General features: G+C 41.1%; 1 protein-coding gene across 1 annotated transcript in view; it reads right to left on the bottom strand.

Annotated features, from left to right (window-relative positions):
* RUNX2 (RUNX family transcription factor 2) overlaps positions 1 to 24678 on the bottom strand; it is a 170490-nt gene that overhangs the window by 123640 nt on the left and 22172 nt on the right. Inside the window, 1 exon segment of the mRNA XM_042477000.1 lies at positions 22613 to 22769. Within this exon segment, the coding sequence (XP_042332934.1) occupies positions 22613 to 22769 (157 nt within the window).

Here is a 24678-nt window from a genome sequence, read left to right on the forward strand (position 1 = left end):
TCACCAGGCAGGTCCAGCTCCATCAGGACTAGCCTGGAAGAAGGAAGAGCCCTCCCTCCAATCTATCTGCCTTGGTCCAGGCCTCAGAGGGAGTGAAGAACCACTGGACCTCATCCCCTTTCCCTCCACCATTCCCTTCTCCTTTTGTTTCATGTCTTTTAGATTGTAAGCCTGAGGGCAGGGAAATGTCTGATTAAAAGTAATAATTGTAAGCTGCCCTTAGAGCCATTAGGGCTGAAGAGTGGGATATAAATACCTAAATAAATATGTGAAAATCTCAGCAATTTGCATAATACACATATATGTAGACTAGCCCTTTGTCTTCTATGGGAATTGTTGGGGGAGGATGCAGCTGCTGAAATAGTATGCCTGATCCACGTTAGAAAAGGTTGCCTTGGTGAACATTTCAATAATAACACCTTACAAAAAGGAACACAGCAGAGGTAGAAACTATTCTTTTTTTTTTTCCTTGCAGAAAACAAGATATACAGTTCTTCTCATGGATATTTTTCCAAATATTCTAATTAATCTCAGGGTGCATCTACACTGTTGAAATAATTCAGTTTGACACCACTTTAACTGGCATGGCCCCATCCTACATAATCCTTGGATTTGTAGTTTTGTGAGGCACCAGTACTTCTTGACAGAGAAAGCTAAAGGCCTTGTAAAATTACAAATCCTAGAATTACACAGGATGGAGCTATAGCACTGAAAGTGGTGTGAAATGACATTATTTTGACAGTGTAGATGCACTCTAAGCCCCAATGAACTAACGATACAACAAGTAAAATTAACAATTTTAACCATTAAAATTAACAATATAGAAAAGTAAAATTAGCAATGCCATAAGAAAAAAAAATCTGAAATCCACTGTAGTCTTAATCAGGATCAAACACCACGAAATAATCAAACTATTTCTGAGCTTCAGAATTCTTCATCAAGCTGAATGTGAAGCAAATGGAAGAATGGTGTGAAGCTGCTCTGGGATTAACATAATTAAGTCTGCACTGTTCACAATTTTACAACATACTATAGTCAGCCTCAAAGATGCTACATGATCCCTTTGGATACTGATTTTCCAGACTAACATGGCTATGTTGTTGAATAGAATATTTAGCTGGAATAGGTTACTATTGAAAAGAGTCATTTTAGTCAGAAATATAAAGTAAAAACAGCAGCACTCAGGAAGCATGACCAGAAAAAGATGGCCCAAAATGGGCATGGGGGGATAGCAGCGAGCAAAGAAAGATTAAAAAGCAAGGAAACATTTTCCCCAGAGCTGTGATTCTCTATAGAGGGAACTATTCTGAGGGCTCCTAGAATACCTCTCTATTTGCCTTTCCGGCTGGCATTTCTGGAAGCTGAAGTCCAGATTTTCAACAGTTCCCACCTAGTTGAAAACCCCTATGCTAGAAAAACAGAATCGAGTAAAGAAATACTTGGTGCTAGCTGATATCGTTATGAGACAATAAATGATGAAGTTAAAGATAGAAGTGTTTTCTTCTATGAACAGACGTTAGCAAAAGTTAGTTGGCAGACTTCCCTTCTCTTTCTTTGTTTTCTCCTTTGTTTTTGGGTCAGATCTGAAGACTGAGTACATTATCATACACAGACGGGATAGGGACAGGATCGCTCCTCTGTCCTTATTCCATTCATAACAGCGATCATGCAAAAGCCTTTCATAATATAGCGCTGATACTGTTATTATCATATCACTGAAGCAGAATTGCATTAAAGTGAACTCCCGTTATTGCAAAATGCTGGGCAATGGCACTTCAATGACAGAGCAATGATGGGACAGTGACAGAATCAGTGCAATATCATTTGAAATGCTTCCGTGCAATCTCTGTCACTCACACTTTCTGTCCAGATAAGCGCAATATTGTCTGAAAGTCCTTCAATAGCGTGGGAAGGACGGGACAGTGACATCCCATCCCCCATGTAACAATCTTTAGTATCTTATGTTCCACAGCCTCAGTACCGCAGCAGGATGCATGCACACACAGTGGCTGCTGTAGATGGGGCAACCCAAATCTCTTTTACATCAAACACTACCTCCACTTTTGAGAGAAAAAAGCATTGGTTGAGTTAAGGTTTCATAAAATAACCAAAGAAGCGGCAGCTATAAAGGCCAATGCGATTCTAGGTTGCATCAATACAAGTATAGTGTCTAGAATAGACCAAGGGAAGTAATAGTGCCACTCTCTTCTGCTTTGGTCAGGCAGCACAGACCCATAGAATCATGGAACTGTAGAGTTGGAAGAGACCACAAGGGCCACCCAGTCCAACCCCATCCTGCCATGCAGGAAATCTAAATCAAAGCATCCCTGACAGATGGCCATCCGGCCTTTGTTTAAAGACCTCCAAGGAAGGAGACTCCACCACTCTCCAAGGGAGTTTGTTCCACTGTCAAACAGCCCTTACTCTCAAAAAGTTCCTCTTAATGTTGAGGTGGAATCTCTTTTCCTGCAGCTTGCATCCATTGTTTCAGGTCCTGTTCTCTGGAGCAGCAGAAAACAAGCTTGTTTCCTCCTCAATATGACATCCTTCAAGTATTTAAACAGGACTATCATATCACCTCTTAACCTTCTCTTCTCCAGACTAAACATCCCCAGCTCCCTAAGTCTCTCCTCATAGGACATAATTTCCAGATGCTTCACCATTTTAGTCGCCCTCCTTTGGACACGCTCCAGTTTCTCAACGTCCTTTTTGAATTGTGGTGCCCAGAACTGGACACAATATTCCAGGTGGGGGCTGACCAAAGCAGAATACAGTGGCACTATTACTTCTCTTGATCTAGACACTATACTTTTATTGATGCAGCATAAAATTGCATTGGCCTTTTTAGCTGCTGCATCACACTGTTGACTCATGTTCAACTTGTGGTATACTTGGACCTGGAATATTCTGTCCAGTTCTGGGCTCCACAATTCAAAAAGGATGTTGACAAGCTGGAGTGTGTCCAGAGGAGAACCACCAAAATGGTGAAAGGTCTGGAAATCATGCCCTATGAGGAGAGACTTAGGGAGCTGGATACATTTAGCCTGGAGAAGAGAAGGTTAAGGGGTGATATGATAGCCGTGTTTAAATATTTAAAGGGTTGTCATATTGAGGCTGCAGCAAGCTTGTTTTCTGTTGCTCCAGAGACTAGGACCTGGAGTAATGGATTCAAACTACATAGGGAAAGAGATTCCACCTAAACATTAGGAAGCATTTCCTGACAGTAAGAGCTATTTGACAGTGGAACATACTCCCTTGGAGAGTGGTGGAGTCTCCTTCTTTGTAGGTTTTTAAACAAAGGCGGGATGGCTATCTTTGGGGAGTGCTCAGATTCCGAGTACCTTCATGGCAGGGGTTTGGACTGAATGGCCTTGGAGCCTCTTCCAACTCTATGATTTTATTATTCTTATCCAAAGAGAACAAACTGTACTGATCATTAAAATCTTTGTCCACATAAGTCTTGCATTATGCTTTTCTGAACAAGACATATTATTATCTGTTAGGCTATTGTGTCATGCTGATGGAACTGAAATAACTTTGAGCAATAAAAACAAATTCCATTCAGGTATTTAGTCCAGTGTAAATCTGCTGATTTGAGTAAGATTACTGTTGATTACACTGTGCAACTAAAAGGAATGTGTGATTCCTGGATTTTGTTTCACAAAATCGTATTGTTTAATTTTTAATTCTACCCCATATGTGAAAATAATACTGTTCTCAAGAGCCACTGAACAGGGAGCCAGTGCCGCCTGTTTGCAACATGCCTGCTTTTACAATATGATAGAATTATTACTGAACAAACTAGAGAATGTCTTTCTACTTCACTTTCACATATTCTATGTCTTAAACCTTACTGCTATCTATTCAGTGTAAGATATGTTCCACTGCACATCTGAAACTTGGTGTTTTACATATTTTTTACATTATGCATGCAACCCTGGAAATGTTAAGAGGGGGGAGAAACTGTTTACAAAGGAAAGAAGAGAAGAGAAACAAGATCTGACTGTTCCTTCCCTCATGGAAGGCAGCTTTGCAGAGTCACTGACAGCTCTAATCAGTTAGATATGCAACCGTTAATCATTTCAGATAGTCAAAACTGAAAACTGTTTCAAGACAGGAAAAGGTGGGCGTGCAACAGTGACTCAATAAAACAGTCAGCAATCTCATGCCTTATGGTTCATTTCGGCTCATGCTTTACCAGAAACATAGAAAGGTCCTTTTCTCTTCAAACAGTGACTCTTCCCCCCTTCCCGCCCTCCTTTGCTGAGCTCTTGTGGGCACTAAATCAAAACTCACATCTCAAACAATATGTAGCAGCACAAAATTTAATACAGCCTTTTCAAAGCCTAATATAGAACAGGATGGTGTGTGTGTGTGTGTGTGTGTGTGTGTGTGTGAGTGAATGAACAAAATACAGAACAGGTTTGTTGCTGTCAAATCTAGTAAGCAAGCTTTCCTTTCAAATCCAGCTCTCAAAACCTGCTTGAGACCCACATCATTCATTACCAGGCATATGACTTCAGAACGCCTTGTAGATAGAGACAGAAGACATTTTTTAAAAAATAGAAAAAAGATATGACAATAAACCTTTCAAAGCACATAATAGTTACAGCAGTGTGAAATGCCTGCTTTGTGTGTAAGCTAACTTAACCCAGAAGTTGCAAGATATAGCTTTTATTGTAAAAACCATGATTTCAAACATGAGGCACTGGTAAGTGTTTATCTCTTTTCTGAAATCACATTATGGCAGCAGGCAATAGAAGCACATAGAAAAATGTCAGTTGCTACTAAGATACATCCTCTGAAAAGCCTGAGGCTTAAGGCAGAATACTCTTTATTTTACCAGCCTAGTTTTAAGCAGCCTTGGTCATGACAAATTTCACTACTGATCCATGTTTTGTGAGGGATGTTATTTAAGGTTTCAATTAATTAGGACTTGTTAATATTATCGATTTTATTTTTATTACTATTGTACATCACTATGAGTATTTCACCTACAAATATAATTAATCAATTTGAAAAAATAAATATTTCCCCATACTACAGCTTACTAAAATAACAAGGATGCCCCTCATGACTAAACAGATATAATCTGAACAGGTCAGTACATATGTAAACTAGCACTACTTTCAGATTCTACCAGAAAGCTACAGGAAATGCTGCCCTTAGAAGTGATATAACCGAGAAAACCTAACAAGCCCTTCCTGAATCCATTTACTGATGAACAAGTCAATTGAACTGCAGATAATATGTACAATTTAGTTACCTCTCTGTAAACCAGTTTGTTCAAAATGGAGCACCATATGATTTATAAATTATTTTCCCTTCAGCACAGAACTTGATCTAGGTATTGCGTGTGCAAATCCACTAGCATACCCAAATGATGCCAGATGTACCTCTGACAACTGCTAAGGGCATCTGGTAGTAGAATTAGTCTTTTTAGAAATAAGAGATTAGCTTGTTAAATTTGTGAATGAAACAGTGCTGCACAAAGTATCACTGAAGTTGCTGAGACCTGTACCCATGTAATGATATGTGGTACTGCAGTCTTCAACCACAATCAAAGCAATTTTTGTTACTTAATTTACTGCAGCAATTGAATATACATCCAGGATCAGTCAGCAGCTTAAACCAAGCCAATTTTGTTTAACAAAGGCCCATTCTGCACGGCACCCTAGTACGTGCCAAGCATGTACTAGGGTTAGAAAGAGGCGTCCTTTTCAGATGCCCCTAACCCTAGTACGCGCTTGGCGCGTACAAAATGGTGGCGCCTGTTCTACACTGGCGCTGCCATCTTGATGTTGCGGATGCTTAGCATTCGCATGTCACGTGGTGCTAATGACGCCGCGAGCACGCCATTGGTGCCTTGCGACGTCATTAGCGTGCTGCAAGAAGAAGCTGCATTTTGCAGCTTCTTTTTTGTGGTGCGGAGGAGTTGCACGGTTTGGCCTCTGGGGCTCCTCCGCACTGCAAATGATGGCGCTTTTCAGACCGCCCTTTTGGGCGGTCTGTAAAGCACCAAAGTAAACTATCCACACTTAAAGCAGAAATTTCTAATCCATTATTATTCAGTTCTAAATCTAATAAATTCAGTTCTGGATCCAGGATGCCCCTAACTTATCATACTGAAATTGCCACTGATCTAGGCCAGATGCATCCTGGGTCAAAGCCTGTTGAGGAGTTTCCAACTTCAAAAACTGGCCGGCTGAGCAAGGCTTTGATCTGGGATGCATGTGGGTGATGGCATCTCGGCTAAATTGGTGGCAATTCAGTTATGATAACATCCACGGGCATTCTGGATCCAGAATTGAAGCCGGAAGAGAATTGAAGCTTATTTGCCCAAGCGATAAGCTCCAATAAGTGACAAAATCCACAGTTTACTTTAGGATCAGATCCTGGGGGGAAAAAACAAATGTGTGAGGCTTGATTAGCAGCTAGAGCAGTGGTTTCCAACCTGTGGGTCAGGACCCCTTTGGGGGTCGAATGACCCTTTCATGGGGGTCGCCTAAGACTATCGGAAAACACCTATTTAATTACAGTTATGAAGTAGCAACGAAAATAATTTCATGGGTTTGGGTCACCACAACATGAGGAACTGTATTAAAGGGTCGCAGCATTAGGAAGGTTGGGAACCACTGAGCTAGAGGAATGGTGAGGTGGCAGCTAAACAAACCATAATGTATCTGTCTTAGTACATCATGAACATTTGACCTTTAACTTGCATTGTTTTCCTAAGTAGTAGTAAGTTGCATGTTTTCCAAAGAATGCTGGGAACTGTATTTGGTAAGTGTGTTGAAATTCATGTGACTAAGACTGCTACCACTCTGCAGAATTAATGCAATTTGACACCACTTTAACTAGCATGGCTCCATCCTATGGAATCCTGAAATCTGTAGTTTGTTGAGCACCAGTGCTCTCTGACAGAGAAGGATAAACTACTAAGCCCAGAATTCTATAACACTGAGCCAAGGCAGTTAACGTGGGGTCAAACTGCATTAATTCTGTAGTGTAGATGCAAGCCCAGGCGGTAAGGTGACTTACATTAATGAGACCAGGGTTTTGCAGTGTAAGTGCTTCTTTGGATATTGTACAAAGAGATATCCAGTACCTCCTTGTGCAACAGTTTTTACTTACAACACAACAGAAATCAAGTGACTGTTGTCCCTTGTTCCCTGTTAAGGCTCTATTTTCTGGTGAGCAAGAATTTCTGGTGAGCAAGAATAAGACGACAACAGTTTCTTGTATGCATATTCTCTAAAGACTGCTGAAATGAATGGATCTTTGAATTCACAGTGAAACTGTATTGGTTATATCCCTGATTAGCAGAAAGGGTAATTAGGGAAGTTAGCAATGACAGCTAAGAATCACTCTCAGTGGTTTGGCCTGCTTCTTTAACCATTTGCAATGCTAGATTAGATGAAGAATAAAGTTGTCTTCGTATTATTGAAATGTTCAGCCCAAAGAAGCTCTAACTGAAACAACAGTAAACACAGAAGTTGGTGCAGAAAAGGCAGAACAGAAGAATTTAGACATTACATTAGAAACAAAAAACTAAAAAAAGTAGCTTAGAAAGAACAAAAAGAAAAAGACAAGCCTGTTTCCATTAGAATAAAAATATTTATCTATGCCTTCTTCCTCTAAAGATTTGTGTAATATCAACTTTCAGAAACAGTCTATAAAGCCTTCATGGTGAAATCCTAGGGGATTTTTTTTTCCATTTAATTGCTGTACCTATCCCTGCAGCAAGCTCACGTTCCACGTGTGCATAAGGCAGGAATCCTTGGGGATTGTTCTTTAGCTGCAGGAATAGTTTAGCAGCTGCCCTTGGAGTCTTGCCAGTGACTGGTCCTCTTTTGGAAATGCTGCAGGACCTCTCCACTCAGACTGATACTTATTTGCCATAGCATTGTTTTAATGGGGTGTTAGGTTCTAGCTTTTTTTGTTGTTGGTGGTTTTTATTTGCATATTACACTATACCTGAAAACAAATTTGTGTGCACTTTGGGCTGTGTGTCCTCTTTGAGCACGTGGTCTATGGGGGAATTTCATGCATTTTGGTCAGCCCTATCTGTTCTGTAGATTTTGTATTTTGCTTTATTTTGCTGCCTGGCTAACATAGCTACCCCTGAATATCCTATGGATGTAATATATCTTGATTTTAGTAATGCCTCAGATAAAGTCCCCCACAATATTTTTGAAGACAAGCTGAAAAATGTGGGCTAGACAGTGCTATTTTATGCAAGACCAAACGCAAAGAGGCTCCCTTCATCCTGGAAAGAAGTGACTATTGTGGTGCCATAAAATCCTACCTTGGGGCTGTTGTTTTTCAACATTTTTAGAAATGTCTTGGAATAGAAGGCACACTTATCAACTTATTCAGATGACAAAAAATTAGGAGGGGCAGATAATTCCCCAGGGGACATGATCAGAGTTGACAGAATGGGGAGCAGGGCAAAATGCATTTCAAGAGGGATAAATGTAAGTTACTACATTTAGCCTGGAAAAATGAAATGTGCAAATACTGGATGGGTGACACCTAGCTTGACAACAGTGAAAATGATTTAGGGATCTTAGCAGACCACAGTCTAAACATGATTTAACAGTATGGTGTGGTAGGTAAATAAGTCAATGCAATTCTAGGCTGTTTCAATAGAAGAACAGTGTTCAGATCAAGGGAAATAGTAATACAACTCTGTTCTTTTTGGTCAAGCCTTACCTGGAATACTATGTCCAGTTCTGGGCACTTGGACTATGACTATGGAAACTGTCAGGGATGATGGGAGTTGTAGCTCTTCACCTCTGGCTTGAACTCACCACCTGGTTGTGCATCGCGCTGACCAGTTTTGGCCAGTGGTTATAGCTTAGCAAGAGTTACAGAGAACAGGCTGAAGACCCTGACAAGCTCTCCAAGCCTTCTCACTCTTGCTTCCATAGAAGTCTTCACCCTTCTTCAGGATCCAGCTGGTTCTTGTAGCTTCACCCAAGACACCAGACAACTCAGTAGTCTTAAATAAAAGATCTACTTTATTCTACTATATACAGCTCCAACACTATCCAACACAACTCCAATACAACAATACTCTACTCCTCACTATCCACTACTACTACCCACTCTACAACCCACAAAATACATTGGGATGCATAGTCATTATTATAGTCAATGCATGGTACCACCCACTGTTGTCTGTTTCCACCCAGTAGGCGTGTACATCATTCTCATTGGTTCTCTTGGTTCATCCTACAATTAATGATTTCATCATCTCAGCCTTGACCACTTAACAATTGTCAGGTGTGTCCAATTATCCACTTTACATTTCTTGTCCTTGGCAGTTAGGACTTGTTAATTGTATTACCATTTACACCTGTGTGGTTCTCAATTGGCTTCTGCTGAGTCACCCTGACTCTCACATACATGTTTTATTTCATTTACTGTATATCCCATGTTGCTTTTTCCTTAACAGGGAAAATTCCCAGCTCAGCCATGAAACCCACTGGGTGACCTTGGGTCAGTCACATTCTCGTAGCCTCAAGGGACAGCAATGGCAAACCTCCCTTCAACAAATCTTGCAAAGAAAAACCCATGATATGTTCACCTTAGGGTCACAATGAGTTGGAAATTAGTCTGGAGTGGAAGATCACTCCAATGTCACCCCTCTTGGCATTAATAATGTATTTATATCCCACTTCTCTGTTTGAATGCTTGCATGTGTGAGCAACCGAATTGCATGTGGATCCATAGTGTGAATAACAAACCCAGAATGTGTGAGTGAGATGATTCGATCATCACGCTAAAAAACAACATCTAAATGACCCCTGAGTAGTGATATGATTACCATCTTTAAATACCTAAAGGGATGCCATGAAGAAAAATAGAGTGAGCTTGTTTTCTGCTGCTCCAGAGACCAGATCATGAAACAATGGATTCAAATTACAAGAAATGAGATTCCCTCTTAACATTAGGAAAAGTGTCTTACCAGTAGGAACTGTTTGATAATAAAATAGACTGCCTGGCTGGGGATGAGGATGGGCTCTCCTTCTCTGAAGGTCTTGAAATACATGTTAGCTCTTTTGGGACTGCTTTAGTTGTGTATTCTTGCATGGCAAGGAATTGTAGTAGATAGCACTTGTGGCCCCCTTCCAATTCAGTCCATTAGCACAACAGGACTTTCTCTTCCTCTTTTGCCCACCACTTGGAAATCTGCTCTGGGGATTCCTTAGCCCTCTAGAGTAGCTTTGGGGGCTTGACAGTGGAGATCAATTCTCCTCCAATAACAACAGCTGCTCAGCACTGGATCCAGCCTTACATGTGTGTTTCATATTGCTACCTGGCCCCTTAGTTTCAGAAATACCAGAAGCCATTAAAATGCCTCATTAGCTATGAAGATTCCTGCTCTGTATTGCATATGAGCTCCTGTTTGCTACTACGGTTTCCATTCCTGCTATTTTAAGCAGTATTATAAAAATGCATCATTAATGATAACAGTTTTCTTGTTTGCTCTCTGTTATGTGTCTGAGAAACAAGTCTGGACCAATTTCTCCATCCCGCCTCTGGCAGCAGAATGGGGCTGGCATTTCAGATCCTCTACCAAATCCTGACTGCTTCAAAGGAAAAACTCTACTTTCTTCTGTTAAGATCATAAGCAATATAGGAGGAGGGGGTCAGCTCTGTTTGGACATAATTACACTTCATCAAAAGAAGCTTTCTTCATCTTCCATGCGTGAAAAGTCTGCAAGTAGTTAAGTCTGTCTTCCCCCCGTTTCTTTCATTCATTCGTTCTTTTTTATTTAATATAAAAATTGCTATTTGGGAAAGTAGCCAAATCTGGAAAGCCAATATACTAAGTCTGCTCACACACCCATTGTCTTCCTTTGAAGTTTCTTAAATAAATATGTTGAGAGTTTGTAAAATACACTATTACTTTTCAAAGTTTTTATTCATATGGATCAGAAAGAGCTTCTCATTCATGGGAGGTATGGATGGGGGAGAATCACAGTGATTCTTTAGACACCCCCTTTATTTTATCTCTATTTATTTTACACACACACACACACACATCATATATGAGTGTGTTTGTGCATACACCCTATATTAATTATGTGTGCATCAAGTTTCAAATAAAATTTATAGCAGATAGGTGCTACATCCTATTTCTGTCAACACTGATTCTGGGATAGAACTACAGTACTGCTGTTGCAGGCTGTTGTGGAACAGATGCCAGATACCTTTCAGGGTTCATCACTCAATATAAAGACAAAGACAAAATTAACTCTACATTTCTCTATTAAAAAGAAAGCAAAAAACAAAAGATACATTGGTTTACACTTTATCACAGAGAACAGTGAACTCTACAATTTGATATCAAATTCCCTGTACAGTTGAATTGCTCTTTGTTATATATAATTATTATAACATTAAGTGCGTAAGTCGAAGGCTTTCATGGCTGGCATCTATAGATTTTTGTGGGTTTTTTTGGGCTATGTGGCCATGTTCTAGAAGAGTTTATTCCTGAAATTTTGCCAGCATCTGTGGCTGGCATCTTCAGAGATGCCAGCCACAGAAGCTGGCGAAATGCCAGGAATAAACTCTTCTAGAACATGGCCACATAGCCCAAAAACCAACAAAAAACTATTAAATGCATACATTACTAGCTAGCCATACTCCTAAAATAAAAGTCATTCACTGGGAAGAGCCTTTTGCTGACTAACATTTAGCAAATGGGGAGGATTCTAATGACCTCATATGACTGAAATAATTGAGGCTGTTCTAAAAACTCTGGTTCTCATCCCTCTCACCATTAAGTGGTTGCCCTTTTTATTCAAAGATTTGCATTTGTGTTAATTTCATGCTCCACAATGCTACAGTTTTTATATTTCTGGAATTGTGGTTTTTTTCCCTTAGATGAGGAAGTAAATGCATGCTTGCTCCTTTCTCTGCTGAGCAGAAGGGACCACACTTCTCAGAACTCTGGTGCTGACCCCAACCCAGGGGTCATATTTGTCATATTTACACAATAAAAAAGAGGATAAATTTTGTGATAGACTACAGGTTGAGTCTCCTTAACCTGAAATGCTTGGGACCAGAAGTGCTTTGGATTTTGGATTTTTTCAGATTTTGGAAAATTTGCATTTACATAATGAGATATCTTGTACATGGGACCTGAGTCTAAACAAGAAATTCATTTATGTTTCATATGCATCTTATAGACATAACCTGAAGGTAATTTTATACATAATATTTTGAATAGTTTCATGCATGAAACAAAGTTTGTGTTAAGTGAATCATCAGAAAGCAAAGGTGTCACTACCTCAGCCACCCATATGGACAATTTTGGATTTTGGAGAATTTTGGAATTCAGACTTCCAAATAAGGGACACTCACCCTGTACTTCAAACTAGGATTGTTATGGCAAATCTAACCTTAAATACCACTAAAATATAAGTTATGATTATTGCTACTGGAAATATTTCTAATATTTCTTCATTATATTCATTATAAGTAAAAAAATCCTTCATCATATTTAAAAAAACAACCATTTTGCCTATTCTTGCTACTTTTCTCCTCTCTTCTGTAGCCTCATGTACTCCACCAAACCTGTTTCATTTCCATCTTATGGCCAGGGTTTTTTTCCCCCCCCCCCCCCCCAGTCAGGTAGCAGGTAGCTCACCTTCTCCTCTGGGTCTGTCTCTCTTCTCTCCCCCACCCCACCAAAACTCTCTCTCTCTCTCTGAACATTCTGGCAGGTCAGCTGCCATATCATACCTCCTCTTAGTGGGGCCCTTGGTGGAGCCAGTGGGACATGATGAGAATGTGGCATCAACAGGAAATGGAGTAGCAGACCTTTTAAAAATCTGCAGTGAAAGACATTTTAGCTCTGAAAAATAAGACATGTCTGAAAAAAGAGGACATATAGTAACCCTACTCCAATCACCCCACTGAGACAGCAATCCTCAATATCCCTGTAGTGACAGTAAATGCATACCAAACCAGACTGTCTTGTAGGTGCAGATCACAATGAGGCTACCATCTAATATAGTCCTATTTACTGGTCATCTCTGGGAGAATAAACTAAAAGGCAGATTTAATCAGTGTTTTCCCCCTCCGCTTGAGTAGAGCTATCTGCTTCTGTCCCGCTAGCCTTGCTAAGAAGTAATAAAATGTGCTGAGATCCAGTGCAAGTCTCCACTTGTGATACAACATGTATCAACTGAAACAAATTAAATATTTAAACCTAATTAGCTATAAAAGAATCACAAAACTTCTTTGCTTTGCGGATTTCTGTTTTTAACAGGTATTTAAAGTGTTCATTTGGTAATTAATTCCATTCTGAAAGACCTATAACCTTTTTAAGTGAAAATTTTGTTCAGTGTTGCTGTTTTTACTGCCAACAACTGATCTAGTCACTGTTCAGGCTTCATCCTCCTTCTTATATCCAACAAGTACACAAAGAGAAAGCAAGACCTCACCTCTAGCGCACATATATGTAATTCACCTGCCTGAATAATAAAGCACCAACGTACAGTCCACGGGCTGCTATTTCATACATATACAGCCCCTCTTGATGCATAGAGGTTTTAGCGGTCTGTAAGGATAAATAAGGTCATTAGTCAAAGAAGAGGCTGTTGCTGTAAGTATTCCCCCCTATTTTCACCTGTAAGATGTTTAAGGGTGGGCAGCCTTCCCTGCCAGCCCATCATTATTCCCTAGCTCTCATCTCATCTTTGTCTTCAACTCTGCTCCTCTTTTTTTCAAAAGGTGCAGCAGAAATTGTTCAAGGGAACATGATGGACAAAGCTGTTTGTTAAGCCCTCATGATGCATTAACAGCCTTACTAACAGGAACTTGAGAGATTCTTAGGAACTGTTTTCCAAGGCCTTATAGAAAGAAACTCAAGGCACCAGCAAACTATGGTACAGTAAAGACCACCCCTTCAGGGGTGGCCTGCACCCGCCCCTTTTCTCTCCAGATTGGGGCCAGGGCAGCCTCACCGGCAGCCCAGAGGCCCCAATCTGGTGCTTTTCCGGATCATGGAGAAGTGGCAAAATGCTGCTTCTCCATGGTCCCAAAAAGGGGTGTCCTTGGGGCTTTATGCCCCAGGACACCCTGGCAGGCACAGCCATGGGAGAAAGAGATGCCTAGAGGAGCTCCCTTGTTGCGGCGCTGCAAGCAGGAAGTAGCACCGTTACAACGCCACTTCCTGTGCACCATGTTTGGGCACTCAGCAGTGGTGTCGGCATCATGGCTGCTCCCGTGTAGATGGGAGGGCGCCATGATGCCGGTGCAGTCTTGTACTAGGGTTAGGGAGCGTGTGGATGATGCACACTCCCTAACCCTAGTTTCGGGGTGGGTACACCGCTTTATGGTGGTCTGTATTGCGTCATTATGTCACAGGCTTTACAAGGGAAATTGTGTGTTGGTGGTACTTCTGGTATTGGTGGCTAGTGGCTTCAATATCAGTCCAGACTTTTAATCCCGTCTTGAAAGGAATTGTCTCCAATGCTGAACCCAATTGTCAAATAGGTTCAGCACCTTAGAAAGCTCCTTTAAAGCTTTCCAAACTCCAAAATGGCTTCACCCAGTGGCATCACCAGGTCTAGCCTCACCCCACACAGAAACCCATGGTGTCACCCCTCCCCACCTCCCATACCAGACCAAACAAAATCCATTTTGTACTGATATGCTATGTGGCATGTGCAGAACACACTTCTGCAGAGAATTTAATGGAATGCCCAAAGGACTAGCACCAAATTTGGAGCGTATGTTTTTGGTGGTCTGACTTTCAATTTTTTTTAAATTGGATTTAGAAAGTGGGTTCCAATGAAAAGAAAAAGAAGGGAAAGAAGGGGAAACGGGGGGAGAGGGAGTGAAGGAAAATGCATAGGATATAAACACAGATCAGACATATACTTCGATATTAGCAGGCACTGATATTTACAAAAATTTATTTAGTCTGATTTAAAATATAGGTTATGTGACATACACAAAATTTACTTGGAGTGGTTCCTTGGTGGGATTCCCCATCATTCGGAAAAAAACTGGAATTATTGAAAAGCTGCTGCAAGATATACGAACTGTGTTGTTTGCCCCTGTGACATATTCTACAGTTTGTTCCTATAAGTGCATAAGGCATCTCACACACATAATTATAGTGATCTCTATGACAACTCTCCGCCCTCCATAACTGCCATCCACTGGCCTGAGAGGGAGTTCGCCAGGCAGGTCCAGCTCCATCAGGGCCAGCCTGAGAGGAAGGAGACTCCGCCCTCCATAACTGCCATCCGCTGGCCTGAGAGGGAGTTCACCAGGCAGGTCCAGCTCCATCAGGACTAGCCTGGAAGAAGGAAGAGCCCTCCCTCCAATCCATCTGCCTTGGTCCAGGCCTCAGAGGGAGAGAAGAACCACTGGACCTCATCCCCTTTTCCTCCACCATTCCCTTCTCCTTTTGTGTTGTGTCTTTTAGATTGTAAGCCTGAGGGCAGGGAACTGTCTGATTAAAAATAATAATTGTAAGCCGCCCTGAGAGCTATTAGGGCTGAAGGGCGAGATATAAATACATAAATAAATAATAAATAAATAAACTCTAAAATATGTCTAATTGCCATCCACCAATCCCATGGCAGAAGCATGATCTCACCTGGGGGCTTCTGAATGTATTGTTTAGCCTCTTAGACTGCAAACCTAGACTGCATTTATGTAAAATTATGTCCCACTGAACTCAACAAGATTTTGTAGTACTCATGCATAGGATAGTATCATTAACCACTACACTTCAATATATATGTATAATACTGCATTTCAGAAGCATACAATATAATGAGACACTTTTGAGAGTGCTGTCCTAGCTGCTATTTTTTTTCCAAGTACAATTCAGAGAGCTGGTTCTAGACTATGAGAATCTAGACAGCTTAGGACCAAGACTATCATCAGCTTCTGCATTAAGCATTCCATTAATATCACTTGCAAACATCCTGCCTTCTGAAGCAAAGAAGGTGGGTGACAAGAGACTGAGCCTTTTAGTACCACTTTGGAGAAGTTTCTCTCTACCCCCAGAATTCTATCGCCACCAGACAAAAACATTTATTCACATAGGCTTCCTAAGAGTTGGGCATTATTTCATGCTGGACTTTTATATTAACTTCCAAATCAGTCTGTAACAGATTTTAATGCCTTTATTTTGTTAATCACTTTGGAAGGCATGACTAAAACACCATTGATATTTTTCATGGTAATTCATAAGAATACTTTGCATCTGAGCACTTGGGAAAAACAGCAGAACTACAATTAAAGGACTGCTCTGAGAACAACAATGAGAAATGTACACACATCAGAAATGTGCAGAAACCATATAAGATTCACTCGCCAAAAAAAATATGTTGATGCTTTAACTGCATCAATCCCAGAATATAAAGATGATCAGATTGTAGACTTCATTGATTTGAATACTTAAACAGGTGACGAGAATGGAAAGAAAGTTTTATGTAGGATCAGACACCAATTAGAACTTCGAACGTGAACATCATGTGGACAGAAAAGTTCTCCCACTGGACTTCTTCCTCACCACAAAGTGCCCTGAGTTACTGAGGCAAAGGCAGATGCCCCACCAGCAAATCCTGCTCATCTCCCAACACTTCTTGTTGTTGTGTGCTTTCAAATCACTTCAGACTTATGGCAACCCTAAGATGACCTTACCACATGGTTTACTTGGCAAGAGTAGTTCAGAAGGGGGGTTATCTTTGCCTGAGAGAGTATGATTTGCCCAAAGTCACCCAGTGGATTTCCATGGCCAAGCAGGGATTCAAACATTAGTCTCCAGATACTTAAGCCACTACACCATGCTGTCTCTTAAAAACAGACTTATGGCATTCCAAAGCATGATTTATTGTCCATAAGATTTTATGTGGGCCATTGATATAGCTGCAAGAGAAGCAAAATTATTGTATTGCCCCCCATAAGAATTCTGCCACCACCCTCATTAATTTTTCCTTCAGTCACCAAATTTCTAGCATTGCAATAACTTAAAACTTCAATGAAACATTCAGAAATAAATGTCCATTTAAAGAAAAGGGCCAGGCAAAATTACTAAGTCAATGTGAACACAGCCAAACCAAGATTTGGGAGTTTGAATGATTTTCAATGGTGTTTATCACATGGAGGTTTTCACAGCTCACATCCGGGGTCCGGTTCAGCTATGCGAATTGATGTTATAACGTGAATGTTTTATCACACCTGGTTGCCCTTCCATTGCCCTTCCGAATCGAGGGGGAATCGAATCCAAGGGAAGTCATGTGATGTGGATTCAAGCAAAGCAGAGTGAGTGCAAATTGTATTACCCACTGGTGGGATTCAACGATTTGAATCAGCAGCTTTGCGCATGCTCAGTGGGGGTCTAAACGCATTGTGACCTTCTACATTTCTGGGGTGAAAAGGCGCTCAAGTTCTTGTTCCCTGTTTTGTGTAATTGTGTGATTGTGTGAATATTTGCCTCGTGAATATTTCTGTGTCTTCTTCATCCCCCTTTTTTATTTTCCCTTCCATTTCAGCAATTTCAACACATTCTAGATAGATAGATAGATAGATAGATAGATAGGCATACATATCTGTATATTCACATTCACACACATACACATATGTATATATATCAAAAAATGAGTTGCCCTGAAAATTGCCCTGAAAGTGAAAGGAACACTGAAAGGAAATGGGGGGAAATTGCAGTGCCGCATCATGGGAAATTTGCAACCTGGGGGGGGGGTTGCGCTGGTGTACCAGAGCAGAAGCAAAGTTGCATTCCACACCAGACAGATTCAGAGTGAAATCGAAGTGAGCTTGGAAGCAATTTCTGTGAATTCGCTGTTTACCGATTTCACCAAAATGAGGGATCACTTTGGAATCACTGCGGAAGCGCCACACAAGGAGCCCCCATAGAAAGGAATTGCGTGTGATATATCACGTTACTGCGTGAATTCGCATTGTTGGACAGGCAGTCACATCGGATCTGAGCTGCAAAAAACTGCAAAAACCTCCGTGTGATAAATACCAATGTCTCATTCTATGCAATACTAGAAATTTGGGGAGTGAAAGAAAATTGCATTGGGAACAGAATTCTTATTTGGAGAGGCAATGCCCTCATTTTGCCTTCTCCACAGCTACACCCCTGCCTAGTCCACAAAATTGTTGTTTTGTTGCTATCTCTCTGCAAGTTGCAATAAAGTAAGTAAATAAAAGAGAAACTGACCAGCATAGATGTGTGAATATGTTTGATTCTGGGCCATCTTAAAGGAAAACTGTTAGTTCTAAGGCAAAATCAAGATAAGCCTGAAGCAATGAATAATGCTTCTGACATGACTTTGACTTCAATTGCAGCCATCTTGGTTGTGGATCAGCAGAGGGGCAGGGGCTACTCCACCATGTCTAGACCCTACCCAGCCACCCTCAAGTCTCACCTACTGACAGTCATTCCAGCAGGCTGCCAGAACTGATGCCTTTCCACCTGGGGCCCTTTTACACTACATAAGTATGGCACTATGATTCCCTTTCAATGGCCATGGCTATATCCTATGAAATCTTGAGGTTTGTAGTTTGGTGAGGCCATAGAGATTTCTGGTTGACAATTCAAAATACAGTTGGTCCTTCTTATAACTGATTTTTTATACATGGATTCAAGCATACACAGTTTGAAAATGTTCCAAAAAAGTATAAATTTCAAATATCAAACCTTGATTTTCCATTTTTTTTTATAAGGGACATCATTTTGCTATGTCATTATATTTAAATATAATGAAGGAAGAGACTCCTCCCTCCTTAACTGTCATCTTCCAGCCTGAGAGGGAGCGATCAGGCAGACCCAGCTCCACCAGGGCTAGCCTGAAGGAAGAGGCTCCTCCCTCCTTAACTATCATCTTCCGGCCTGAGAGGGAGCGATCAGGCAGACCCAGCTCCACCAGGGCTAGTCTGAAGAAAGAGGCTCCCCCCTCCTTAACTGTCATCTTCCAGCCTGAGAGGGAGCGATCAGGCAGACCCAGCTCCATCAGGGCTAGCCTGAAGAAAGAGGCTCCTCCCTCCTTAACTGTCATCTTCCGGCCTCCTATTCCCCTCCAGCTATGCTCTGACTGTGTGGAGGAGAGGCTTGCGTACCCTAATGAAATTGTGAGCTATGCTGGCGGTGATATAATAGCCACCAGTAGGGCCTCCCATGCCAGACAGGTCACAACCGAAGGGTCTGACCAAGAGCGCCAAAGGGCAGGATGGGCTCTCTAGCCTTATGGCAACCATCCTAGGAGAAGGAAAACTCTAATCCGAAACTGGGGCAGATGGTGCTCGTCTAACCCTGTAAGGTCAATCATCTAAGAGAAGGAAACTCTAATCAAACCTACAACCCGAGGACCTTGCTGCCACCGTCCATGCTTGTCAAGGCCTCAGCAGTCGAACCTCTGGTTTAAAGGGTGAGGCCAGTTCTGTGCACGCTGCACTCCACCAGAAAAATCCATTGCACAGACTCAAAGGATACATCCAACGTCATCAACGCGCTTGTAGAAAGCACAGATGAATCCTTCCCGAATCTTCGTTCATGAAGTAAAGCCAAGAAAAATATTTAATGGGACTTGAGCATACACAGATTTTGTTATACACGGGGGATCTTGAACCAAGGGTCCACTGTATTTCTTTGTAAACAGCCAATCCCAAAATGGAAACATAGCATTTATAGTAGAATCATAGTGCCATATTTGGGTAATGTGAAAACAACCTAGACCATTATGTTCACACTACACAATTTTAGTATTGCAGTTTTACGTGAACTAACCTCATACCATCCTATGGAATCCTGGGATTTGCTATTCATGGAAGAGTACATATAATTCTCAGCCAAGGAAGCTCTAGTGCACCCCAGGATATAAACCCCAAGATGTCATAGGATCAATATGCTTTAATTGTGTACTGTAGAAGAACATCAGAACTGTCACCTGAAGTTACTTTTTCTTTCCTCCCTCCCCACCCCTTATTCCTTACATTTTTAATTTTGACTGTCAGATAGAGGGAAGGAACTGTTATATTACTTTTCTTTGTAAGTTACTCCTCAAGGGGTCATCTTAGTTAAAGGATTGGGCATCAATATTGTAATAATAATAATAATAATAATAAAATAATAGTGGCAGCAGCAACACTGTGGCATCCAACTAAGGATATTTAAATATAAGCTATGAATATGTCATTGGAATGTCATGAATGGTATCTTGTTAGAAAGGATCTTTGGAAGCTTATGTTGCAGGGTGGGCTCCATGCTGCCTGGCCAGCCCTCTGCATCTGGGCCATGCATGCAGCCAAGGGGTACAGCTGAGGGCTCAGAGTAGCACAGGGGACATGCCAGGAAAAGAAGGAGAGGGGCAGCAGGCAGGGCCCAAACACAGAGGGCTGGCTGGCCAGCACAGAGCTCACCTTCCAGCAGCCCCCAAGTGCACCACCAGCAGTAGGGCCAGGCAGACCAGGCTCTAATGAAATCCATAGCAGGTCCCCCACCCCTGCTGCCTCCATCACTGCAAGGCAGAGAGGGGCAGAGCCAAGGCAGGGAACTCACTACTAGGGGCAGCAAAGGTAGTTGGAAGTTAATTTATAAACATTCAGTTCTGGACCCAGGCAACATGACATCCTAATTCAGAACCTGAAGAATCGTTTTGTCATAATGAAAGGAATCCTATGAATATTTGTGTGTGTGTCATGTGTATGCATGTGTGTGTTGTGTGTCTTCAAGTCATTTCCAATTTATGGTGACCTACCACAAGATTTTCTTGGCATATTTTGGCCCCATTCCCACTACCATATTTGCCCTGGGTAGATCTGGGCAGATCTGATAATCCCCACACCGAATCTGTCCGGAATGATGTTCACTACCTTTGCCCCAATCGAACCTCCCCAGCACAATTTACCCTGCTGATGTTCACACTTCACAAAGTAGCAATTTAAGATGGAGCCTCCTGGTTGTTAATCAAATGATGTCAATGGTAACATGTCATGCAGCCATTCATGGACAGCTTGAATGCTCCCCCCCCCCTTTTTTTTTTAAAAGTCTAGTGGCAAGGTTCACATATTCTGTCAAATTTGCCTCTGTTTTTTTCTGCCCACATAGCAAGCAATATAAGCCCTGGATTTCTCAGCCCCATTTTCCATCCTGTGCCTTAGATTTCTCAGCCCCATTCTGCCCCCATAACAAGCAAAAAAGTCTTGGGAACCGTCTAACTAAAAAGATTGCATGTACAGCGCTGTGTAAATTTACAGCGCTTCATAAATAAAGAATAATAATAATAATAATAATAATAATAATAATAATAATAATAATAATAATTTCTGAGCTCTGTCCTGCTCCCATAGCAAGCTTATGTAAAATAAACATTCACACATTCTAAATGCACCAGCATTCACATAATCTGTCAAAAAAAAAATGTCAGTGCGAGAGGGGAGGCATGTTCCACCCACTGCCCAGCCTCCAAACTTCATTCTTCCCTTGAACTTGACCTGATCATGATTGGGGACAGGTTCATACTGGCCAGACCCCAGGTTTTATGAAAAGAAACGCCAGAAACTCTGGTTCTGAATAGCCCGTGCTGAGGGGCATTTGCCCTGGATTGGATGTGCAAGCTCCTCATCCTGTTGTGGAAAATCTGACGCCAGTGGGAACTTCCCATTTTTAATCCAGGGTGGAAACTGGAGTATATGGTAGTCTGAATGGCCCCTTTGTCAGATAGGCTTGCCACTGCCATCCTTTGAGGCTGAGAGAGAGTGACTTGCCCAAGGTAACCCAGTGGGTTTCCATGGCCAAGTGGGGATTAGAATCCTGGTCTCCAGAGTTATATCCCAATGCACAAATCACTACATCACTTCAGCATACCTTTTTTTAAATGGAACTCAGGCCCAATACAGATTAGGAGAAAGAGGCAGCCACGGCAACCACATGGCCGCGACAACGATCCGCTGGAAAAAGGAGTTCTGAAATGGAGCTCCTTCCCATGATGCCGCCAAAGTGCCATTTGTGCCCTGGAACGTTGAGGTGATATGTCTTGTGCGCCGCGCCATTGGCGCCAGTCCAAAAGATACACCATAGACGTGCACACTGTATAGACGGCACTGCGTCAAGATGGCACCAACCATACATACTAGGATTCGGGAGCGTGCAGTTGCTGCGTGCTCCTGACCCCTAGTATCGGCACCGCCATGCCACTTTTGGCCCCTCTTAATGATATTTACTACTAACTAAATATGCTTAGGGTCTTTCTGCATAGCAAATACAAGTTTTGGTTCCTTTCTTTATCACTGCCTTCATTAAAAGCATTAAAGAGCAAGAGCATCTACATTTGTATTAAAATAAAAACCCCTTTATGTAACAGAATACTTATTTACTGGCATCAACAAAATTAGGAACTAGCTCTTTTGTAAATATCTTCTCCCAAATTTTGATCCCATTTAAATGTATAAATTAGATATGTAACAGAATTTTGCAGCCATACATTTATCTTATAAATCCTGTTGAAGACAACTGATTGACAGACTAGCCAGTACTGTGTTGTGGAATCTGGTCTAGACTTTGTTTTCTTTTACTATTTAACAAATGTATAATGTAATAATGTACCTCTTCCACTTCTGCCCACAAATCTCAGGTCATTAAACCGTGCCACTTGATTCTTCATTACAGCAGAGGCATTCCTCAGCTCTGCAGAATAGTTTTCATCATTTCCAGCCATGACTGTCACCACAGTCCCATCAGGAACTTCTCCTAAAGCAACCACCTGTGAAAGTAAAGACACAGTAATAACTTCTTACAATTTTGTGGCTCTTAGTTTTAAGTCCATCACTGAATTTTGGAAATGTTCAGGCGTACAAATCATGCAAACAAGAATCACATGAAGAAAGACAGTGGGTTATGGTCACTGACCAAGGGTGACTAGACATCCTCCTTTTCCCAGAATTGTCCTAAATTTCAACCTTCTGTCCAAGAGAAATTTTAAAATGTCCTCCATTTTGAGCATGGGTAAGAAGTATGAATTTAAATTTAATATTAGTGTTTTGAGCTTTTATTTTTGTAGTGTCCTACATTTTTTCTTTAAAGTTCTACATTTTGTAGTGCCTTGTCCTCCTTTAGGGTTAAGACATCTGGTGACCATGCACTGACCACACCGCTGCATCTTTCTTTGCTGCGCTCTTAGCACCCATGTGTTGCAGCACTTTCTGTATTTGTGAGCCCATATATAATTAGGCTCCTCTCCCTCATTCTGCATGAGGTAGAATCCCAGGTTCCATGTCACAGGGTGAAGTTACTCATGCAGAGCTGGCTTACTGCTATAGGCATGCCACCAAATTGGTGTGAGAAAGGTCCAACAGAGAGGTAGTAAAAGGGTAGGGACACTGTCCCACTCCACTGCATTGTTGTTTGCAAGATAGATTTGCCCAAACAGGTTTATCACAAAGGCCAGTCGTTATATTACCAAATTACAAAACTGAGTCAAGATCACATTGGCAACACTTGTATACAGGAACGTTGTGGGACAGATGAGTAGAGTTGTTACTTTCTGTGTTAACAACGCCAGCACTTGTCCAGAGGGTACTCTCTTGTACTTGCTACTATGAGCTCCACATCTGTACATTATAGCAGAATGTCTACATATTTGCCTCAAGATCACGTTAGGCCTTTTGCTTTTAAAACAATCAGCCAACTAACCAAATAAACAAATGGTTCTTGTTCTCCCATTTATGAGGGAAAATTCCTGCAATAGTTGAATTTTTGTTATTACAGTTTCCACTTTTTGGCCCCAAATACAGCTACATTGCATGAGCATTCTTCCTCTGAATGAAAGCCCCTTCCCCCCGATCTAAAAACACCAGTTTAATTCTGCACATAGATTAAGTAACTATATACTTTCCATCTAAGTTTTCATGACCCTACAACTGGGGATTTCATGATGCAATAGTAAACTTACTGCTGACAACTTACACACACACACACACAGAGAGAGAGAGAGAGAGAGAGAGATGTAATTAAGATGATTATTAAGTATACAGTGTGAAAGAACTAATTTTTGATAATCTGTCGGACTACTTTTGACCTCCAACAAAGAGCATTTAACATTGCACAACATGTGGATTCTACTGCTCCTCATTTCTTTTTATTTATTTATTTATTTATTTATTTATTATTATTATTATTATTATTATTATTATTATTATTTCTAACCCACTTCTTTGCATGGATCGAGGCAGGGAACATCACTGATTAACAGACACATTACATCAGTTTAAACACATTAGTTAAAATGTATATCAATTTAAAAGGACAAATAAGATATACATTCTGAGAGCCTTTAGGGCTGAATTTATATCCTGATAAATACCGTAAATAATAATAATAATAATAATAATAATAATAATAATAATAATTACACATATTAAAACAATCCACACTTAAAAGTCATAATTTAAAATGCACAATTTAAAAATAATCTGGATAGGTCTGCCAGAAGAGACTGGTCTTTAAAGCCCTTTTAAATTCAAATAGTGTATGCAGCTGTCGAATCTCTTTCAGCAGATCATTCCTCAGTCTTGGGGCAGCTGCAGAAAAGGTTCCCTGGCTGACAGCTACCAACCAGGGCCCCATTCATACTGGCCTAAAAGACATGGAGGGAACTGGGATGATCCGGATGC

This window comes from Sceloporus undulatus, chromosome 1, assembly GCF_019175285.1.
Source record: "Sceloporus undulatus isolate JIND9_A2432 ecotype Alabama chromosome 1, SceUnd_v1.1, whole genome shotgun sequence".
Taxonomy (NCBI): Eukaryota; Metazoa; Chordata; class Lepidosauria; order Squamata; family Phrynosomatidae; genus Sceloporus; species Sceloporus undulatus.